Source organism: Primulina tabacum, chromosome 5 (assembly GCF_025594145.1).
Source record: "Primulina tabacum isolate GXHZ01 chromosome 5, ASM2559414v2, whole genome shotgun sequence".
Classification (NCBI taxonomy): Eukaryota; Viridiplantae; Streptophyta; class Magnoliopsida; order Lamiales; family Gesneriaceae; genus Primulina; species Primulina tabacum.
The window spans coordinates 17,519,666-17,540,905 of record NC_134554.1 but is presented as its reverse complement, the minus strand read 5'-3'; the positions used below and the strand labels follow the sequence as shown (position 1 = coordinate 17,540,905).

Here is a 21,240-nt window from a genome sequence, read left to right as displayed (position 1 = left end):
AAGAACAAGCAGACAATTAAAAATATGTGTAGTTCTTTTATTTTCGAAACGTCATTTTTCTTCCAATTAATTATTATATTTAGTCTTTATATCGCACTTTTTTTCAATTTTAGTCAGCTTAGTAACAGTATTGTTTCATATCTTATTTTGAATGACTATCGCTCAAGTCAAAGACATTTTTAAATCAAGATTAGATACTTTTTGAACAAATAACTTTAAAAAAAACAAAAACCAAAACAAAAAAAAACTGTCTCACGACGTAGCTCAATCCGTATGATCCGAGCCATATATTTGTTCGAACCAACCCACACTAGAAGTAAGGATGGGAAGGCGAGGTTGGTTTTAGGCTTGGGGTCTGCGCTCGACGGGATTTTGTTTCCTACCATGAAAAACACATCGGGGAAAACAAAATATTTAAAATTTCATTTAGAACAACATATTCTTCAAACCCCAACCCACACAAAACATAAAAAAAACTTACTGAAGGCGAGGTTTGTAGTGTTGTAGCCAACATGGTGGGCGGGAGGGTTTTGTTTCTGCAATTAAAAGCGCGCCTGGGAACACAAAATTATTTAAATATTTCAATTACAACAGAATATATTCAGACCAACCGTCGTTAATCCAACCGATTTTTTTGTAGTGAATTATGGTTTTGGTTGTAATTTAATGGTAAATTTTGCGCTCTATTATTTATTATATTACAATCTAACATAATATATTTTTTCGAAATTCCATGCAGCAAAACTACAACTAAAATTCTAACAATTATTACCAATGTTGGGTACATTAGAATTAACTACAAGCCTTGAGGCTCAATGCAAATTACAATGCGGTATTGTATTCCACACTAGATAGGAGGAATTGTTACACAATGGTATTGCGTTCCAATCCTATAAAGGCGACTATTTTTAGTACTTTCTTTCATCCGAAACTATCGTTAATATAGTAGTAATTCTTCAAGCGTGAGATTTCGAGCTCGTATCTATAAATAATTAGCGCCACTCACCTAGCCACTTCCATCGAGCTGCCCTTGCGATGCAAGGTGCGCCATGTATTGCTACAAAATCACAAAAAACGACAGTGTTGACGACATATCGAACAACTTAAAGAGGTAAAAAAAAAATGCAGTAATTCAAAAAAATCTCCAACACCCTGACCTCATAATTCAATTGTAATTCAATCAATTGATCGTAAGATGTGGAATGTAACAGACACCAAACCCATTGCTTAGGAAAATCCTCGTTAAATTAGGAGGAAAAAAACAAAATCTCCCCCAACAACACTTGGTTTTATCCAAATCTCAATAGATATTATATATTGCTGCATTTCTTCACTTGACATACAACAATCACAATTTTAACTTCGCATACGCTATGATTGTTTGGTAATCCGAATACATTGTTGTACAGCATACAAGCATGCCTAGATTAATAATATTCATGGTTTTTTTTTTTAATCATATTCCCTCTCAACTAATGCTAATGCCAGGTTGAAAGCGACACTATACAAATCCTTCGGAAGAAATGTCATACGACAATAGAACAAATGCAAACTACTCATCACTTTTCATACTTCATTAATTGAAATTTGCTAGAATTGTCACAAAATAATTAAGAGCAAAGGCTATGAAAACAATATGAAACAGACTGACTGTAACACGTAACCAGCTTACAGCATGATACGCATATGGAGATTTTCCTTGGCGTTCAAAATGCTTAGCCAAAATGCACCATTCAATCGGTCCCCACTCCTCTATTTCAAAGCAATTCACGAGCGCAACTTTGTATAGCTGTCAGCGAATCAAAATTTCAAGAGAACATCAGCTTGAAAAAAGAAATTTGGAATTGCAGGACTATAATATAGAGCAAAAGCCCATATAAAATTATAGTGAAGCAAAGAGCACGGGAAATTCTAGATGAAAATAAGGAAAGAGCGCACAATTATGCTTTAGGAGAAAAGTACTGGCATCAGGTTGAAGACAATCAAAATTGATCAAGCAGGTTCAGTCTAATTCATTACATTAATTCAATTTCTTCTGCCAAAATATCAACACCACATCACAAACTAAATAAAACCCAGTTAAACAAATCAAAAGAAACTCGAAGGGCTTAGATTTACGCACAACAAAATTTCTTACGAGTCTTACCAATTATCTATTTTTCTGATTTTTATTTGTCACCATGCATGTTGCCTGACCGAGTTTCTGCATAACCATGCACTGGTCTTACTTATGTACAAAAGATAGATGCCCATGATCATTTATTCAATCGAATCCTTCATTTTCATCCCCGCCTCCCCGGTTTTCGATACATACAAACATCCCAACAATTTAACACTCATCGGTCTCAAATTCTAATTTTATCTCCAGAGATCGATGAAATCTCCAATCCCGAGAAACGTATCACCGACTACATGCCACTAAAAATGGGTAAAAAAAACAAGAAAATGTGTTATAATCCATAACACATCCGAATAATTTAACTAACTGACCTTAGTAGTGTCTACGAGAAGCTCAGTCCCAGCCGGATAAGATGCATAGAATTGGTCTGCTCTTGAGAATCCAGCTCTAGTCCTGATAAAACAATGATATCCCATCAAACTTTAACCAAACTTTCCGGAATAGAAACCAAAACCCAACCATAAAATAGATATTCAAATAAAAGCAGACAAACAAAGGATCCAACATATGCGATAAACTCACGTATTGTTAGTGTAGGCATAGCTGATGAGAGCAGTGAAGCCGAAAAACCCAGCGTAAGAAAGCATTCGACGAAACTTCTGAATTCTCACAATCTCATTCCAGCCTTCATAATTCATAAAGCCGCCACATATTAAACTTTGGCATGTACATTCCTGAAAGCAACAATTTGGGTTTTTCAGGCAAATAATAGAACACGTGCTCTGCTTTCCCGTGACTAAATAAATGCATAAGCTACTCAGTATAACAACACCAATTTGGTGTAAATTAACTTGGGATGAAACAGGACGAGGAACAAACATCAGTGGCAATCAAGATATTGGTTTAAAGGAATTTAACAGGAAAGAGTAGAAGAGAATTAGCAGAGGAAACCAACCATCCAATTCTGAAACCCCCATTTCTTTTGGGTACACGGCGAATGAATGAGAAGAACCCTAAAATTGATTAAAACAAATCTTAAAAATCCAGTCAAATCTTCTTGCGTCGATTCACAATCAATTGAACGAAACTTAGGGTCAATAAAATGGAAGATTTGTTCGATTTATTTAAAATTAATTAATATAAAAATAAAATTTTAAAATATTCCTTCATACATATGCTCGAGATTAGGTGAAATACTTTAGGAGTAAAATCGATATATTTGAAATAAAAATTAATAATTTCACTTGTTTATTATACAAATTATAAAAATGATATTTTTGCAGTTAAATCAATATATTTGATATAAAAATTAATACTTGAATCATAAGCACATATCAGAAAAAAAGAGTTGTACAAAACCGTCGTTATATTAAGCGACGGTTTTTAATCAACCGTCGCTGAATTCAGCGATGGTTTTACAAAATAAATAATATACTACGCTAAAAATCATAAATAAAATACTACACTAAAATTCATAAATAAACTATTACGCAAAAATTAAAATTAAATATTCTGTAAAGAAAACGCTTTAAAAACCTGACGTGCGCGAAGATATGCAGATCCACGTAACGTTGAAAGATCACACCAACGAGCAAATATACGAAGTTAAAACGAAAAAATGTTAGTACAAAAAAACCGAAACCGTGAAAAAATTGATAGAGCTTCGCACTACCAGAGAAGAACGGCGAAAATCGCTGAGTTCGCGAACCTCGGTATATATAGATACGTATGGACCCTTTTTGCGAAAACCGTCGCTTGAGTTAAAGCGTCGCTCCTAGCAACAGATAATTGACAAACCGTCGCCAATTTAGATCGGCGACAGTGTTTGTAAAACCGTCGCTATTGGCGACAGTGTTCGACGGTTTTTGATTAAACCGTCGACAATAGCAACGGTTTAATGATCGGCGACGGTTTGTGCGCAACCGTCGCTCGCTAGTAGCGACGGTAGTCATAAACCGTCGCTAATATCGACATTTGAGGACTACATTGGAAACCGTCGCTAATATCGACATTTGATTATTCGGGACTACATTGGAACTTTCAATAAAGGTTATGGCTTTTCTTGGAGTGAGAAATTTTCTTGCGTAAATTTTTTGTTTTCTAATGTTGTGCATTGTTTTGTTCAATTTTGTTTTTTGGTTTGTGGAAAAATAATTAATATAACAGGATTTTCTAGAATGGAAGTGCTTCATTTGGTGCCAAAATGATTGACTTTATGTTTGGAATGTGAATCATTTACAAGTATGTAATCATTTTTATTAGAGTAGATTCCTTGCAAGCCAACTGTTCGCTAGGAATTTTATCGACTCAGTTGTAATAAACAATCTTTATTTTAATATAATTCATTATTTCATGGTTTGTTATTTCTTTATTTGTATACCCATGTTATAAAACATAGATAAAGATCTTGATTATAGTTTAATACAAATGAATCATAATTCGATGTTGAAATTCGTTTGTAAACACTGTATGATCTAAATTCGTTCCTAGTCGATTCAGTCGCCTAAAACATAGATAAATGTCGCTTGAACTCGAGACTAGCATCTGTGATGTTGTGTACTGCGTTTCTTGGTAAGGGCATAGAGATGTCCAAACATGCAGATGGGTAGTCATATGATGATTATACCGAACAACCCTCCCTCGGACTTTCCAAGAGGTTATCATTCATCGAGAGGAAAAGTCTGTGGTTATGATCGTACACCATTAGTCCTTACGACCTGGGACAACACTGAGGCTCTATATGCTAGGGCTGTGGCTTTGACTCGTTTACTGGCTCCAGGAGAGTCATCAGGTGGCGAGGTTGCGTACAGTTGCGACACATATAGGAGCCGGTGCATTGTAGTCGGGGATTCACCGTTCACCTATGAGTGTGGATATCCTATGTGATCTGATGATATGAGTGTGGATATCCTATGTGATCTGATGAAATAATAGTGCGTGGAATCTCTGGCCAGAGTATGAGATGTACGTTAGAAAAAGAGTTCTCCAATAGTACATGCGATGTCACTATGTATATGTATCACATAGTTATCGAATTATTATGAAACCCTCGATGAACCAATGGTTGCAGATTCGATCGGGATATATGAGATGAAGGGACCGTACTGTATGCTAATCATAATCGACTGGTTCTTGCAGACACTATCAGTGATACCTAGGGAATCATGTGAGGATGCTACTAGACGTTCTTACCATGATTCGATCGGGATATATGAGATGAAGGGACAGTACTGTATGCTAATCATAATCGACTGGTTATTGCAGACATTATCAGTGATACCTAGGGAATCATATGACGATGCTACTAGACGTTCTTATCATGATTCGATGGGTTTAATCAGAAATATGATTTCTGACATTCTTATGATCAATTGTTGATGCAAAGAATGGGGCAAATTAGGGTAAGCCCGAATAAAAGATTATGTCCTGAATCACAAGGAGTTGTGAACTCACGGCTAGCTCTATCCATGAACCATTGAGGGTCACACAAGCATTGGATCGTTTGTTCCCGTTGAGAGAAATAAATTCAAGGAGTTGAATTTATGATAATTACATTTTGAGAGAATAAATTCAAGTAGTTGAATTTATAAAATTTGACAATTTAATTTATTAAACTCAAAAGTTGAGTTTATTAAATATTAAATACTGGAGGTGATAAAATTCAAGGAGTCGAATTTATAATTTAAATAATAAATTAAAATGTTGAATTTTTAATGAATTTAATTTATTAAACTCAAAAGTTGAATTTAATAAATATTAAATTAAAATTGGTGGAAAGTATGTTTAATGGGCTTGTAGGAGTACAAGTCCAACATACTAAATAATTAAAATTCTTAATGGATTTTGATTAATTAATTAAACTAGTTGAACTAACCAAATTAATTAATCAAGTCCACTAACGTTAATTATATGTATCAAGATCATGGCTTAATTATAAATAGGAGTAATCAAGCCATAACCCTAGTCTCCAACATCACAATTTTCAAAAATTTGGCCTCCCTTCTCCTCAAATTTTCGGCCCTCTCCTTTTGGAAAGAGGGTTGAGCCGTCTCTCTTATTTTTCTCTCCAACGTTAAAACTTCCTCAAAATTTTCTAGTGCAATTAGGAAGAGGAACAAATCATCTAGTCGTGGACCTGATTAGAAGAATACACAAAGGAGATCTGAAGAAAGTTCGTAGGGAATTCATCAAGAGCTATCTCCGCTAACCCCCGGAATAGTTGGAGCCTAGTGATCTATTCACAAAAGATATAACAATTTACTTCCTATGAATGTTTAATTATAAAAACCATATGAGTGTCTAAAAGGATCTTGAAAGTCAAGATCTAAAAATTATTAAACTTCCGCTGCGTTTGGGCACGTAGAAAACCGAGATCCAACCATTTTTACATCCGACATGTGGATTAAATTTCTTGTAGTTATGTCCTGGTAGGATTTCTTGGTTGTAGTCATTGAGTATTGCTTTATGGATCATGTATGCAGACGACATCTTATGGTGGCTTTTTTGCGATCATTTTCTTGAATTTGTGCTGGAGCTTAATTTTCATTAAACCCCTATTACGGTCCGACTACTTTTGACAATTACTAATGTATCCAATCTGAGAGCTCTATTGATGTTTTCTGCGTTCGAAGTTTGCTCGATTGTCATGAGAGGTCATACTGCAGGAATCAATGTTTAGTTATGAGCTTAGACTTGAACGGCTGATTCATATAATTATATCATATGATTTCATCGTAGATTTAAGGTTTCTAATCGTCTCCATGTGTTGTATTGGTTACTGAGGGACAAGGTCGAGTCCTTGGAAATTCTGATAGTGTACAAGACAGGCGGCGCGCCGGTGATGACTGAGTTGAGATTAGAGATATGGTTGGTGAACAAACGAACGAGCAGCTGTCAATGAATCATGTGCATTGAAGGTAACAAGGCCGGTCCCTTGTCAATCTGATGTTTGTGTTCAGTTAATTTTGTCGAGTGTGGCAATCAGAAGTCCTTGGTGTGTTTTTGTTGATGTGAGCTTCATAGTTTCATGCAAGAATAATCCCACCATTGTCATTTTGTAATAATACATGGCACTGTCTGGTTTTTGGAAATTGTAATAATTAATCGATTTATTCGGACTTTGATCTCCAATTTAATTTATGTTTTACTATCTCAAATTTCTATCTTTTTATACTAATGAATACTATGACAGTTAATTTCAACATAAAGTAATTATACGTTTTTATTTTTATTTTTTGGGGTAAAAGATTTCATGATAAATTGGATCTTAGTTCAATGGAGTTTCAGAATTTTTTTTTACTTAAAAATAAAAAGGTTTTTTAAAAAATAATTGTTAAAAGCAATGTGTTCATGTATTTGATGAAATTTGTAAATTCATTGAATGAAATAAAGTAATTTATTTCACATTTATATGATTGTTTTGAACATCTTTTAGTTGCTGTATTTCTCACAATTGACATTAAACACTAAGAATTAAACTACATTGTCAAAATATATTAATTAGAAAAATCTACATGACAACAAATTCATGGCAAACCGGATATATTTAATGGCAAAAACTTGTATAAGACGGTCTCACATGTCATATTTTGTAAGATGGATATCTTATTTGAGTCATCAATGAAAAAGTACTATTACTTTTTATACTAAGAGTATTACTTTTTATTGTGAATATCGGTAGGATTGACTCGTCTCACAGATAAAGATTCGTGAGATCGTATCACAAGAGTCCTACTTATATTTAATATTGAATACTTCAATATCCACTCTAGTTTATCAGTCTAATTTTTCGAAAAATCCGAATCTAAATTATTTTATTATAATTTTGTTTGATAGCTATTTAACTTTAATATTTTATTAACATGCTATAATTATATTTGTTAAATTAAATAAATATATTTTAAATATTTATTTTCGAGAAATAATTTCTAAAATCATACGAATGTATGAATCTATAGATCCGAAAACAAATATCTTTTCAAGCTCTACAACACGACATTCAATTTTACCTTCAAAATCTTGGGGCGCTACCGCTAGCCTTTGGCTCAAGTGGCACAAAGCATATAAAATAGAAACAAGTCTCTTGTTCGAGATTTTAACCCCGACATCAGTTATAATAAAAATAAAAAAAGGAAAAAAATTCTTGGAAAGCTTTCATTTTTCATCATATGGTTTTTTAAAAAACTCGATTAAATGACGTTTAATTTCGTCGAAGTTTGAATACGTTTAATCTCGATTAAACATCCATTTTCTAGAAAACAAAAATTAATTAGTTTATTTAATCTTAAATATATATGTTTGACTTAAAATAATTACTCTCTTTGTCACATATATTTATCTTCGTGTGTATTTTCACATGGTTAAAAAATTATCGAGAATGAAAATTTAACAAAAAAATTCTCGTTTCACTTATGATTTAATGAATGTTTTAGTAATTAAATAAACAAATTAGTAATTCAAAAAATAAATTAAAAAAGGTAGAATGGTAAAAGAGTGGATAAAACTACAAGAGCAATCGAGCTGACGAGCTCGAGCTCGACTCAACCCGAGCTACTCGAGTAGTAATTTTCAAGCTCGAGCTTGATAATGTAGCAAGTTGCTCGAGCTCGATTCGATAATGTAGCAAGTTGCTCGAGCTCCAAAAACTCAATTTCGATTTTTTTAAATGTTTTTTTATTTTTATATATAATTTATAAAAATATATAAATAAAAAATTTATAAATATATATTTTCAAGCTCGAGCTCGATCATATAGCGAGTTGTTGGAGCTCGACTCGATAATATAACGAGATACTCGAGTTCAAAAAACTCGATTTCGATTTTTTTAAATGTTTTTTTTATTTTTATATATAATTTTTATGTAGCGAGTTGTTCGAGCTCGACTCGATAATATATCGAGTAGTACCTCGCGAACTACTAGAGCTCGGCTTGATTATAGGTTCGAACTACTCGAACTCGACCGAGCTCGAATTGACTGAGCATGAGTAGCTCGACTCATATTTATCCCTAAATAAAATAATAAAAATTGAATCATATATTTGAGATGGACAAAAATATTTCAACATAAATATATGAAATAGAGTGAATAATATTTTATTTAAAAGTTAAACTTGTTTTTTTTTTTTTAATGTTAAAACTAATCTTAAAGCTACTAAAACTTGAAACTTGACGACAACCTGAACACTAAAACACTTCTCAGTCAGCCATTAGCTCAAAAAAATCAAAGAAAATGAGGCGGCGGAGGGACGGGATTTCTCCGAGGGCGGTTGCCCCCACTCTGCTCGGCCCGTGATTTTTCTCGAACAAACCAACCGCCCTTCCTCGAAAAGATGAACCAACAGCAGGCAGCTAGCTAGCAATACAGATGTATGTGTGTGTGTATATATATTTGCTGGTTTATCTTTCCATCGGCGAACATTATTTCTCGTATGGCGCTGTTTCATCTGTATCTTTCTTTCTTCTGTGAGACCTACTCAGCCGTCTTCGGCGATTACTCTGTTTTCCGAGTAAATAGCGTTGTTATGCTGGCGAATCACGAGGCTGTGATGACGATTTTTTTATTTCTTTCAATGTTTTGAGCTAATGGGTAGGGCAGGAGGATGATCGGACCCGTATCTTGGCGGGGCGGTCCCGGACGGCGGTGCGACGGAATGGGCTGCGCTCAGCGTCGCAGGCAACCGGCGATCGGCAGCCATGGCGTGGTGTGGTGTCCCCTCTGCTCCTTTTCTCGAGATCTGAGCCTCCTGTTTTTTTTATATATATATTTTTTTCTTCTTTTAATTTTTTAAAAAAATCAATTTTCATTAGTTAGATTTTTTTTTAAAAAAATAGTTTTGTTATGATTCAGTCTCCGTCAAAGATCATGTTTCTTTGTTTGAACTCTCTAACCAACAAATTTACCCATGAAATGCACATGAAACAACTTGCTCCTCTCCATTAATTTCTCATTTCTTCTCATTTTCTATTTCAAAGCTACCTCTCCATTAATATCTCATTTCTTCTCATTTTATATTTCAAAGCTAAAAAAAACTCACATCTCAAAAAAAAAAAAATGAAACAATTAACATTGATTTTCCATCTTGTTTCATATATATATATATATCTGTGTGTGAATTAGTAAAGAATTTTGTTTTGATTTAACGTCGAAGTTTCGAGTTATTTTCAACAAATTCCAGCTTTTACAAAGAGTGGATGAAGCTCGAAGCTTTTTCAATGGCATCTCATATCCCAACGTATTCGATTTATCGGTGTGAGATACTTTTGTTTGTTGTAATATTATTGTTAAACACTTTGATTTATATTAATTAAGTACTCAATTAATTTTTAATATTAAATCATTGTTCTCCATATGAGAACTGATCTTTTTATATATATAAAAAAATATTTGGGGTTGATGTTTCCTAATGTGTGTCTTGATTGGATTGAACATTATATAATTGTTGTTGCATTATTCCAATTTCATTTATCTTTGTCCTGAAATTAATCATCAACGCTAGTAAAAATTGAATTAACCAATTACTACGTTGAAAAAATCTTAGGTTTAGTAGATAGTACTCAATTTAAGTTACATTATACTTGCATTACATTTTAAGATATTTAATTGTGGTTTAATTGTACCTAATTACTGATAATTGTACCATATCACTGGCCAAACATGAAATCAAGTACTCAATTATTGTCTAATATTACATAATTATTTCACAATAGCATTTTTTTACACTAATGCATACTCTGAACCCTTATCATAAATAAAGAGCTTCTAATTCTAAACAAGGTACGCTTTCATGTACGATTATTTACGTTAGTCTTGTATTTTTCTCACACAATATACTGACATGAGCGTCGGAATGGCTTCGCCACCGGACGGAGTTGTCTCACCCGTTTTTTTTATACACAATTATATTTTTGAACAGTTTGATTCGGCTTATTGAAGAAATTGGTCCCTGATAATCGGTTCAATGAATTTTAATGGTTCGTGCTACTTTTCCTCCATAAATTTTCTTAGTCCATATGATTTCATAATCTTTGGTCATTGTATACTCAGAGTGGATTATTTAAACATAGTTTCGGTTTAAACATTTATTTACCAAACTAGATTTTCACTTATTAAAATTTGAGACTGCCTATGTTATTATGATTATGTTATTATGAGTTCTAATAACCTCATAAGAACCCGGGTCATCATTAACTCGGCTTATTACTTGGATAGCCCAGATCAGAGCTAATATGCCAGGCACTTTACTTAAGACCTGGGCATTTCTCCTCTTCCCGGGTGATCACCAGATAGCCTGGGTCCTTAGACCAATACCCGGGTACCTTCCACTCGGGCCACTTCGAGAATTGCACCACACTCGAGTATGATTGATACATGTTGTCCAATCTGTCAGAATCACTTGGGCTTGGAGTGTCCTAGAAGTCATCAGAAGCTATAGTATGGGCAACCAACTTGCCATACTTAGTAGGTGGCACTGAAATCGAGGTACCTACCTCATTTTCTACTATAAATAGCAGGTATACTTCTCATTTAATGATTCTGAATTCTTGAACTCTCAAGCATTTACATATATTCTTTCATATATTTGCATGGTGTTCATCCTCAACCTGCTAACTTAAGCATCGGAGTGGCTACGCCAGACACTCGTCCGGCGCCCATTCACGAGTTCTGATGTGATCACGCTAAAATGGATGAGCCGGGTTCTTATGGAGGTATCATCACCCATCCCTAAAATAGTCGGGCTAGAGTCTTACTCGCTCTCCCAATCAATCATACTTGTTCTTTCATAGAAAAATAATTAATAGCGTGTAAGAGCATCGGGGGCTTCAGATATCCCATAAGTGGGATGAGTTACCGGGGTCTGATACCACTCGGGCTTAAGATAATATGCTGAGGTCTCATGTCTCCCGGGCTTTGAATATTTTTTCGTTTAGTATTCTCGGGCAGTCAAAATGGTGTCATTATGACACATGCTTTAGCATTTATACCGCCGAAAAATCGTTTCGTATTCCGAGGAGTGGATAAGTATGACGCCTCGATAACTGTACACGTCCTTGCATCTGCCTGCACAACTTCCAAGATTCATCTCGACCCTCCGATTAGTTTAGATAAACGGTGGAGATTAACTCCCTTCCCTTATATATACTAGCTCACCTATTTTCAAAAAATCACTTGCAAATTAAAACCATCGGCGAAGCCTTTGCAAATTTTTCTCTCAACTTTCCGGCGCATAATTTCTCTTACTCCGGAGATCTTCCACCGCTTTCCTCCCCAGACTCGTAAGTTTTTCTCTCTCCAATATTCTTTAAGAATGTCGAACTCCACCTCTTCTACTTCTGGAGCGAATGCGCGAGGCTCGCCTAGTGATGAGTCCACCGCAATGCGCTCCGACTCCTCCCCATCTCCCCCTCGCCGTCGCCTTCCTACCCAAACTTCCAAAAAACCAACAGCTCTTCAAACCAAACCCTCCTCTTCCAAACCTTCCTTCTCAGGCACCTCCCGCGTTCTGAAAAAAGACAATGGTAAGGGCAAAGGCCGACCTTCCGACCCTCCATCCACCGAGGCCTCGGGGGTTTCCTGGTTCTCCTCTATGAGCAGCACTCTGCGCTCGGGGGCAGACGAGGAACTCCGGCTTCTAGACTCCATCCCCTCTTCCTTCTCTATTCTCATACCTGGCCCCTCTGATCGTGCTGACCATCCTCCTCCCGGGTATGCTACTTTCTTCCGGGACCAAGTTAGAAATGATCTCCGGTTTCCTATCTCTCCTTTCTATATTGCAGTCGCCAAATTTTTTTGCGTGCCCGTCAACCAACTCCACCCCAATTCCTTCCGTATAATGGCTTTAGTCTACGTTCTTTTTAGGATGAACAACATTGTCATCAACCCCATAATCCTCCACTATTTTTTCTCTTGCAGACTCGGAGACAATGCCTTCACCCTAATTGCCCGCCTTAACTCCCGGTTCCTTGATGATATTCCTTCTTCCCAGAAGGGGTGCAAAGGAGAAAAAACTAGCAGCCGAGAGAGCCGCAGCTGAGAAGAAAAAGGTCGGGGAGACGACTAGGCAAGTTGAGTTGACTGGGGTCGAGACTCAACAAGAGGAAGAGGCGACCCGAGATGAATCCCGGGAGGATTCTGAAGACCACGTCCCTCTCACCCAGAGAAAGCGAAAGGTTGTCACAAGCCCGAAGCTGATCCTGGTCGAAGGTAACCAGGAGGGGGGCCAGGGTTCGTCTGAGGCAGCTCAATCAACCACTCCTCCCCGTCAACAATCCAACCAACAGCCCCTCCTCACCGAGCAACTTCCCCGGGTCAACATTTTTGAGGAGGGATCCTCGGCAACAGGGCCTTAAGATCTTTAAACAGCTTCTGACTCCTGACGATGAGGCTTGTTTGAAGGAACTCTCGGCCTGCTGCCAAAATTTTCGAGGGCTCGAACAAGCTCCTGGCGGTAAGTTTTTTCTGCTTTTCTGCCTTGCTCTGTTATTATTTATCTTTTATTGACTTTCTTTTGAACAGGCTGCTCAACTGATGATCTCGGCCTTCGAGGAGGTTGCTGCGGCTGCCACCATTTCAACTAATCGAGCCCGACAATTCCAAGATACTCAGTCAAAACTTCAAGAGAAATTGTCCCGGGCTCGGGCTACTTATGAGGAGGAAGTGGCCAGCTTGCGCTCGGCCTTGGACAAGGCCAGAGATGACATTAATGAAGGCCTTGCCCGGGAGGAAAATCTGCGAGGTATCCTATCTCTCTCGGAATCGACGAACCATTCTCTTTCTGAGCAGGTAGAGGTACAACAACTTCGGGCCGAGAAAGCCGAGAGTGTCCTGGCCCTGGCTGAGTACAATAAAGATAAGTGGCAGGCCTCCTTCCTTCAATCTCCCGAATTCAAGAAGGCCGTCGAGGACCAGGCCTATCCCTTTTTCCAGACCGGTTTTGAAAAGTGCCGTGAACAATTTGAAGAAGCCGGGCTTTTACCTCAGGATAGGGGAGATTTACCGGACTTTGGACGTGCTATAGCATCCCTTCCCAAGGATGGGGAAGAAGAGAAGAAGGAGGCTCCAGAAGAACAGCCAGAGGCCGAGCCCGTAGATATAGGTTAGGATTGTACTTTCTTTTTTTACCTTTTTCTTGTAATTTCTTTTTGTAATATTCAGCCTCCGGGCTTTTATTAATGAAAATTTTTTCTTTCCACTATTCTTTAATAATATATTGATAAGTCTTCAAGAAACCCAGGTAATATAATTGCTTGTATGCGAAATACTCAGAAAATTTTCTAAGTGTTAAGAATTAACCGGTAACTTCAAATAAGTAGTCGGGATTCCGGTTCATATAATAAATAAAGAACTCCATACTTCAAGAAACAAACGAGATGTAGAAAATTCAAACCTAGGCTTAAAGCTCTTGAATGTGTATAAGAAAATTGAGCAAGAGAGCATATCTCGGGATTTAGACTGATCGAGGTGTGGTGCCCGAGCCACACTTTGTAAGAACCAAGGCATGGAGCCTTGGGCCGGGAAGCATGTCCCGGGACTTAAGAATGGTCGAGGTGTGGTTCCCCGAGCCAGGGTGTAGTGCCCTGGGCTTTTTAAGAACTAAGGTACGGAGCCTTGGGCCGGAGAGCATGTCCCGGGAATTGGGAATGGTCGAGGTGTGATTTCCCGAGTCAGGGTATAGTGCTCTGGGCTTTTTAAGAACCAAGGTACGGAGTCTTGGGTCGGGGAGCATGTCCTGGGACTTGGGAATGGTCGAGGTGTGGTTTCCTGGACCAAGGTGTAGTGCCCTGGGCTTTTTAAGAACCAAGGTACGAAACCTTGGGCCAGGGAGCATGTCCCGGGACTTGGGAATGGTCGAGGTGTGGTTTCCCGGACCAAGGTGTAGTGTCCTGGGCTTTGTAAGAACCAAGGTACGGAGGCTTGGGCCGGGGAGCATGTCACGGGACTTGAGAATGGTCGAGGTGTGGTTCCCCGAGCCAAGGTGTAGTGCCTTGGGCTTTTTAAGTATCCGGGGCTTTGTAACTCCTAGGCTAAGATATAAGAAACATAAATAACTCTTTGAGAAAACAGATCTTTCATTATATCTTTCATCAAATAATTACATCTGTCAAGCATAATATTTCTTTAAATTAAATACATTTCAGAGCCTTTTGAGAGATCTCCTTGGGCATCTTCAAGATAAAAAGATCCCGAGCTGACCTTCCGGATTATGTTGTAATGTCCGTCCCACCGAGCTTCCAGTTTTCCAACATCCCCAGCTGGGTTGACTTTCTTCATGACTAGATCCCCTACTTGGAAGTCTCGGATTCGGACCTTCAGGTTATATGATTTCATAACCCGGCTCCGGTATGCTTCCATTCGAATCAATACTCGATCTCTCTTTTCTTCTACCAAGTCCAACTCCATGGCCCGACTTTGATCATTACTATCCGGGTAAGATTCTACCCGGGACGAGGTTTGCCCTATTTCAACCGGAACGACCGTATACCAAGTTGAAAGGAGTTTCTTAAGTAGGTGCCCGGGGAGTTGTTATGTACGCCTAGAGAACACTGGGTAATTCTTCCACTAGTCCTTTCCTTTACCTTGCAGCCTGGTTTTCAGTGCTTGTACAATAATTCTATTCATAACTTTTGTTTGGCCATTAGCTTGAGGATATGCAACAGAGGTGAAGGACCGAGTGATCTTCATTTCTCGGCACCATGATGTAATCTCTTTGCCCTGAAACTGTCTTCCATTATCTGAGATCAGTCTTCTAGGTACTCCAAACCGACATACTATGTTCTTCCACAGAAATTTCAAAACTTCCTGCTCAGTGAACTTGGGCAAGGGTTCAGCTTTTACCCATTTAGAAAAATAATATGCAGCCACCATCAAGAACTTTTTCTGAGCTCGGGCAATTGGGAAGGGACCCACAATATCCATGCCCCACTGATCAAAGAGGCAAGATGCCCAAATAGGCTTCATGAGAGTGGCCGGGCTATGTTGAAAATTGGAGTGATGTTGACACCCATCACAAGCCTGGACCACTCGGGCAGAATCTTGGCTAAGAGTTGGCCACCAGAACCCGGCAAGCATTGTCTTTTGGGCCAAACATATTCCTCCGAGATGCTCAGCACAACATCCTTCATGGATCTCTCGGAGGACATAATCCACTTCTCCCTCAGATAAGCATTTTAATAGAGGTCCCTGGAATGATCTCCTGTACAAGACATTATTTAAGAGAACAAACCTCGGAGCTTGTCTCTTAAACTTCTGAGCTCATGCTTTGTCCTCGGGCAGTTCGTTGTTTATAATGAATTTGATCAGTGGTGTCATCCAGGAGTCCTCGGGCACTGGTAATATTTCTTCCTCAGCGGAAAGGACCAATCGGGAAATATGCAAGACTTCCCGGGTGCTGAATTCTGACAGAGAAGCAGCCATTTTCGCCTGAGCATCTGCCTCTCCATTCTCCTCCCGTGGTATTTGTTCAATACTCCAATCCACAAAGATTTCCACTTGGGCTTGAATGAGCTGTAAATATTTGAGCATCCTGTCATCCTTAGCTTCATAAACGCCCTTTATCTGTTGAGTGATTAGCTATGAATCAGAGTACAGAATAATCCGGAATGCTCCAACCTCCCGGGCAGCTCGGATACCAGCAAGGACAGCTTCATACTCGGCCTCATTATTGGTTACCCGGGAATCAATCCTTCGTGTCAATTTAATCTTTTCTCTCGGGGAGATATTATTACAACCCCTACTCCACACCCAGCAAGGCTAGATGGCCCATACACAAAAACTCTCCATACTTCCTTTTCGTTGGGTTGAACCATTTCAGATAAAAAATCCGACAATGCTTGTGCTTTGATGGCAACCCGGGGCTTATATTCAATGTCATACTCGCCCAATTCCACTGTCCACTTGATCATCCGCCCGGACACTTCTGAGTGAGTCATAATCCTCCCAAGAGGACTATTGGTGAGAACAACAATTTGATGCGATAGAAAGTAAGGTCGCAGCTTCCGGACGGTCATGATCAAGGCCAAAGCAATCTTTGCTATGTCACTGTATCGAAGCTCGGGGCCTCTTAGAGCATGGCTGACATAATAGACATGATTTTGATCAGAGCCTTCTTCTTTTATCAGAACTAAGCTGACATCATACTCTGTAGTAGATAGATAAACGAATAGTTTCTCCCCGGGCTCCGGCTTCACCAATACAGGAAGCTCTGCAAGATGGATCTTCAAGTCCTGGAAGGCCTGTTCACACTTCTCATCCCACCTGAATTGTTGGGCCTTCCTTAGGACCTGAAAGAAAGAATAACTCCTGTGTGCTGACCGGGATATAAATCGAGAAAGAGAAGCAATCCTCCCGGTCAGCTTCTGTACTTTTTTGACAGATCGGGGAGATGACATGCATAACACAGATTTGACTTTCTCCTGATTCACCTCAACCCCCAGTCTGTCACTATGAACCCCAAGAACTTGCCACTCATTACGCCAAAAATACACTTGGCAGGGTTAAGCTTGATCCCGTAATGCATCAGAGTGACAAAAGTTTCCTCCAAATAAGCAATGAAATCCGCGACCTCTTTAGACTTACCCAAAATATCATCCACATATACCTCCACATTCCGGCCCAATTGTTTCTCAAAGACTTTGTTCATGAGACGCTGATAAGTAGCTCCTGCATTCTTCAACCCGAAAGGAATTACAACATAACAAAATGTACCTCCCGAGGTGATGAAGCTGGCTTTGTCTTGATCATTCTTGGCCAGGGGGATTTGATGATACCCCTGGTAAGCATCCATGAAACTCAGCAGCTCGAAGCCTGAGGTGGAATCCACCAGTTGGTCAATATTGGGCAAGGGATAATGGTCTTTGGGACAATCTTTATTGAGATCACGGAAGTCCACGAACATCCTCCACTTTCCGGTGGACCTAGGTACCAACACCACATTCGAGAACCATGTAGGAAATTGAATTTCCCGAATGTGGCCGGCCTTCAGCAGATCTCTCACCTGTTCATCAATAACTTTATCTTTTTCCAGACCAAAGTGTCTTTTATTCTGCTTCACCGGGTGAGATTCCGAGAGAATGTTCAAATGATGCTCAGATATCAGGGGTGAGATCCCTGCCAACTCTCGGGATCTCACCCGGTGAAACAGAATAAAAGACACTTTGGTCCGGAAAAAGACAAAGTTATTGATGAACTGGTGAGAGATCTGCTGAAGGCCGGCCACATTCGGGAAATTCAATTTCCTACATGGTCTCGAATGTGGTGTTGGTACCTAGGTCCACCGGAAAGTGGAGGATGTGCGTGGACTTCCGTGATCTCAATAAAGCTTGTCCCAAAGACCATTATCCCTTGCCCATGATTGACCAACTGGTGGATTCCACCTCAAGCTTCGAGCTGCTGAGTTTCATGGATGCTTACCAGGGGTATCATCAAATCCCCCTGGCCAAGAATGATCAAGACAAAGCCAGCTTCATCACCTCGGGAGGTACATTTTGTTATGTTGTAATTCCTTTCGGGTTGAAGAATGCAGGAGCCACTTACCAGCGTCTCATGAACAAAGTCTTTGAGAAACAATTGGGCCGGAATGTGGAGGTATATGTGGATGATATTTTGGGTAAGTCTAAAGAGGTCGTGGATTTCATTGCTTATTTGGAGGAAACTTTTGCCACTCTGATGCATTACAGGATCAACTTTAACCATGCCAAGTGTATTTTTGGCGTAAAGAGTGGCAAGTTCTTGGGGTTCATAGTGACAGACCGAGGGATTGAGGTGAATCAGGAGAAAGTAAAATCTGTGTTATATATGCCATCTCTCCGATCTGTCAAAGAAGTACAGGGAGGATTGCTTCTCTTTCTCGATTTGTATCCCGGTCAGCACACATGAGTTATCCTTTCTTTCAAGTCCTAAGGAATGCCCAACAATTCGGGTGGGATGAGAAGTGTGAACAGGCCTTCTAGAACTTGAAGATCCATCTTGCAGAGCTTCTTGTATTGGTGAAACCGGAGCCCGGGGAGAAACTATTCGTTTATCTATCTACTACAGAGTATGCTGTCAGCTCAGTGCTGATAAAAAAAGAAGGCTCTGATCAAAAACCTGTCTATTATGTCAGCCATGCTCTAAGAGGCCCCGAGCTTCGATACAGTGAAGTAGAGAAGATTGATTTGGCCATGACCGTCCGAAAGCTGCGAACTTACTTTCTATCACATCAAATTGTTGTTCTCACCAATAGTCCTCTTGGGAGGATTATGACTCACTCAGAAGTGTCCGGACGGATTATCAAGTGGACAGTGGAATTGGGCGAGTATGACATTGAATATAAGCCTCGGGTTGCCATCAAGGATTTTTTTTATCTGAAATGGTTCAACCCGACGAAGAGGAAGTATGAAGAGTTTTTGTGTATGGGCCGTCTAGCCTTGCTGGGTGTGGAGTAGGGGTTGTAATAATATCTCCCCGGGAGAAAAGATTAAATTGACACGAAGGATTGATTCCCGGGTAACCAATAATGAGGCCGAGTGAAGCTGTCCTTGCTGGTATCCGAGCTGCCCGGGAGGTTGGAGCATCCCGGATTATTCTGTACTCTGATTCATAGCTAATCACTCAACAGATAAAGGGCGTTTATGAAGCTAAGGATGACAGGATGCTCAAATATTTACAGCTCATTCAAGCCCAAGTGAAAATCTTTGTGGATTGGAGTATTGAACAAATACCACGGGAGGAGAATGGAGAGGCAGATGCTCTGGCGAAAATGGCTGCTTCTCTGTCAGAATTCAGCACCCGGGAAGTCTTGCATATTTCCCGATTGGTCCTTTCCGCCGAGGAAGAAATATTACCAGTGTCCCGAGGACTCCTGGATGACACCACTGATCAAATTCATTATAAACAACGAACTGCCCGAGGACAAAGCATGAGCTCAGAAGTTTAAGAGACAAGCTCCGAGGTTTGTTCTCTTAAATAATGTCTTGTACAGGAGATCATTCCAGGGACCTCTATTAAAATGCTTATCTGAGGGAGAAGTGGATTATGTCCTCCGAGAGATCCATGAAGGATGTTGTGCTGAGCATCTCGGAGGAATATCTTTGGCCAAAAGACAATGCTTGCCGGGTTCTGGTGGCCAACTCTTAGCCAAGATTCTGCCCGAGTGGTCCAGGCTTGTGATGGGTGTCAACATCACTCCAATTTTCAACATAGCCCGGCCACTCTCATGAAGCCTATTTGGGCATCTTGCCCCTTTGATCAGTGGGGCATGGATATTGTGGATCCCTTCCCAATTGCCCGAGCTCAGAAAAAGTTCTTGATGGTGGCTGCATATTATTTTTCTAAATGGGTAAAAGCTGAACCCTTGCCCAAGATCACTGAGCAGGAAGTTTTGAAATTTCTATGGAAGAACATAGTATGTCGGTTTGGAGTACCTAGAAGACTGATCTCAGATAATGGAAGACAATTTCAGGGCAAAGAGATTACATCATGGTGCCGAGAAATGAAGATCACTCAGTCCTTCACCTCTGTTGCATATCCTCAAGCTAATGGCCAAACAGAAGTTGTGAATAGAATTATTGTACAAGCACTGAAAACCAGGCTGCAAGGTAAAGGAAATGACTGGTGGAAGAATTAACCAGTGTTCTCTAGGCGTACATAACAACTCCCCGGGCACCTACTCAAGAAACTCCCTTCAACTTGGTATACGGTTCTGAAGCAATCGTTCCGGTTGAAATAGGGCAAACCTCGTCCCGGCTAGAATCTTACCCGGATAATAATGATCAAAGCCGATCCATGGAGTTGGACTTGGTACAAGAAAAGAGAGATCGAGCATTGATTCGAATGGAAGCATATCGGAGCTGGGTTATGAAATCATATAACAAGAAGGTCCGAATCCGAGACTTCCAAGTAGGTGATCTATTCATGAAGAAAGTCAACCCAGCTGGGGATGTTGGAAAACTGGAAGCTCGGTGAGAGGGACCTTACAAAATAATCCGGAGGGTCAGCTCGGGATCTTTTTATCTAGAAAATGCCCAAGGACGTTCTCTCAAAAGGCCCTGGAATGTATTTAATTTAAAGAAATATTACGCTTGACAGATGTAATTATTTGATGGAAGATATAATGAAAGATCTATTTTCTCAAAGAGTTATGTATGTT

At 39.2% G+C, this 21,240-nt stretch overlaps 2 protein-coding genes and 1 long non-coding RNA gene across 7 annotated transcripts in view; 1 reads left to right on the top strand and 2 right to left on the bottom strand.

Annotated features, from left to right (window-relative positions):
• LOC142547171 (uncharacterized) overlaps positions 1 to 21,240 on the top strand; it is a 73,145-nt gene that overhangs the window by 25,447 nt on the left and 26,458 nt on the right. The gene's annotated exons all lie outside the window — the stretch shown is intronic.
• On the bottom strand, positions 979 to 3,750 carry LOC142547168 (uncharacterized). Of its 4 annotated transcripts, none has more exons than XM_075655303.1 (5): positions 3,656 to 3,750; positions 2,702 to 2,853; positions 2,491 to 2,572; positions 1,673 to 1,789; positions 979 to 1,057 (listed from the first exon to the last, which is right to left on the bottom strand). In XM_075655303.1, the coding sequence occupies exons 2-5, from the start codon at positions 2,815 to 2,817 to the stop codon at positions 1,007 to 1,009; spliced, it is 366 nt and encodes a 121-aa protein (XP_075511418.1). In that variant the 5' UTR covers positions 2,818 to 2,853; positions 3,656 to 3,750; the 3' UTR covers positions 979 to 1,006. The 4 variants fall into 4 exon arrangements, with proteins under 4 accessions (XP_075511418.1, XP_075511419.1, XP_075511417.1 ...); XM_075655304.1 differs by having other exon boundaries at positions 3,661 to 3,744; XM_075655302.1 differs by lacking the exon at positions 3,656 to 3,750 and adding an exon at positions 3,075 to 3,218.
• Positions 9,419 to 10,426, bottom strand: LOC142544896 (uncharacterized). Its single transcript, XR_012820132.1, has 2 exons — positions 10,095 to 10,426; positions 9,419 to 10,047 (listed from the first exon to the last, which is right to left on the bottom strand). It is a non-coding gene; the product is annotated as an uncharacterized LOC142544896 (long non-coding RNA).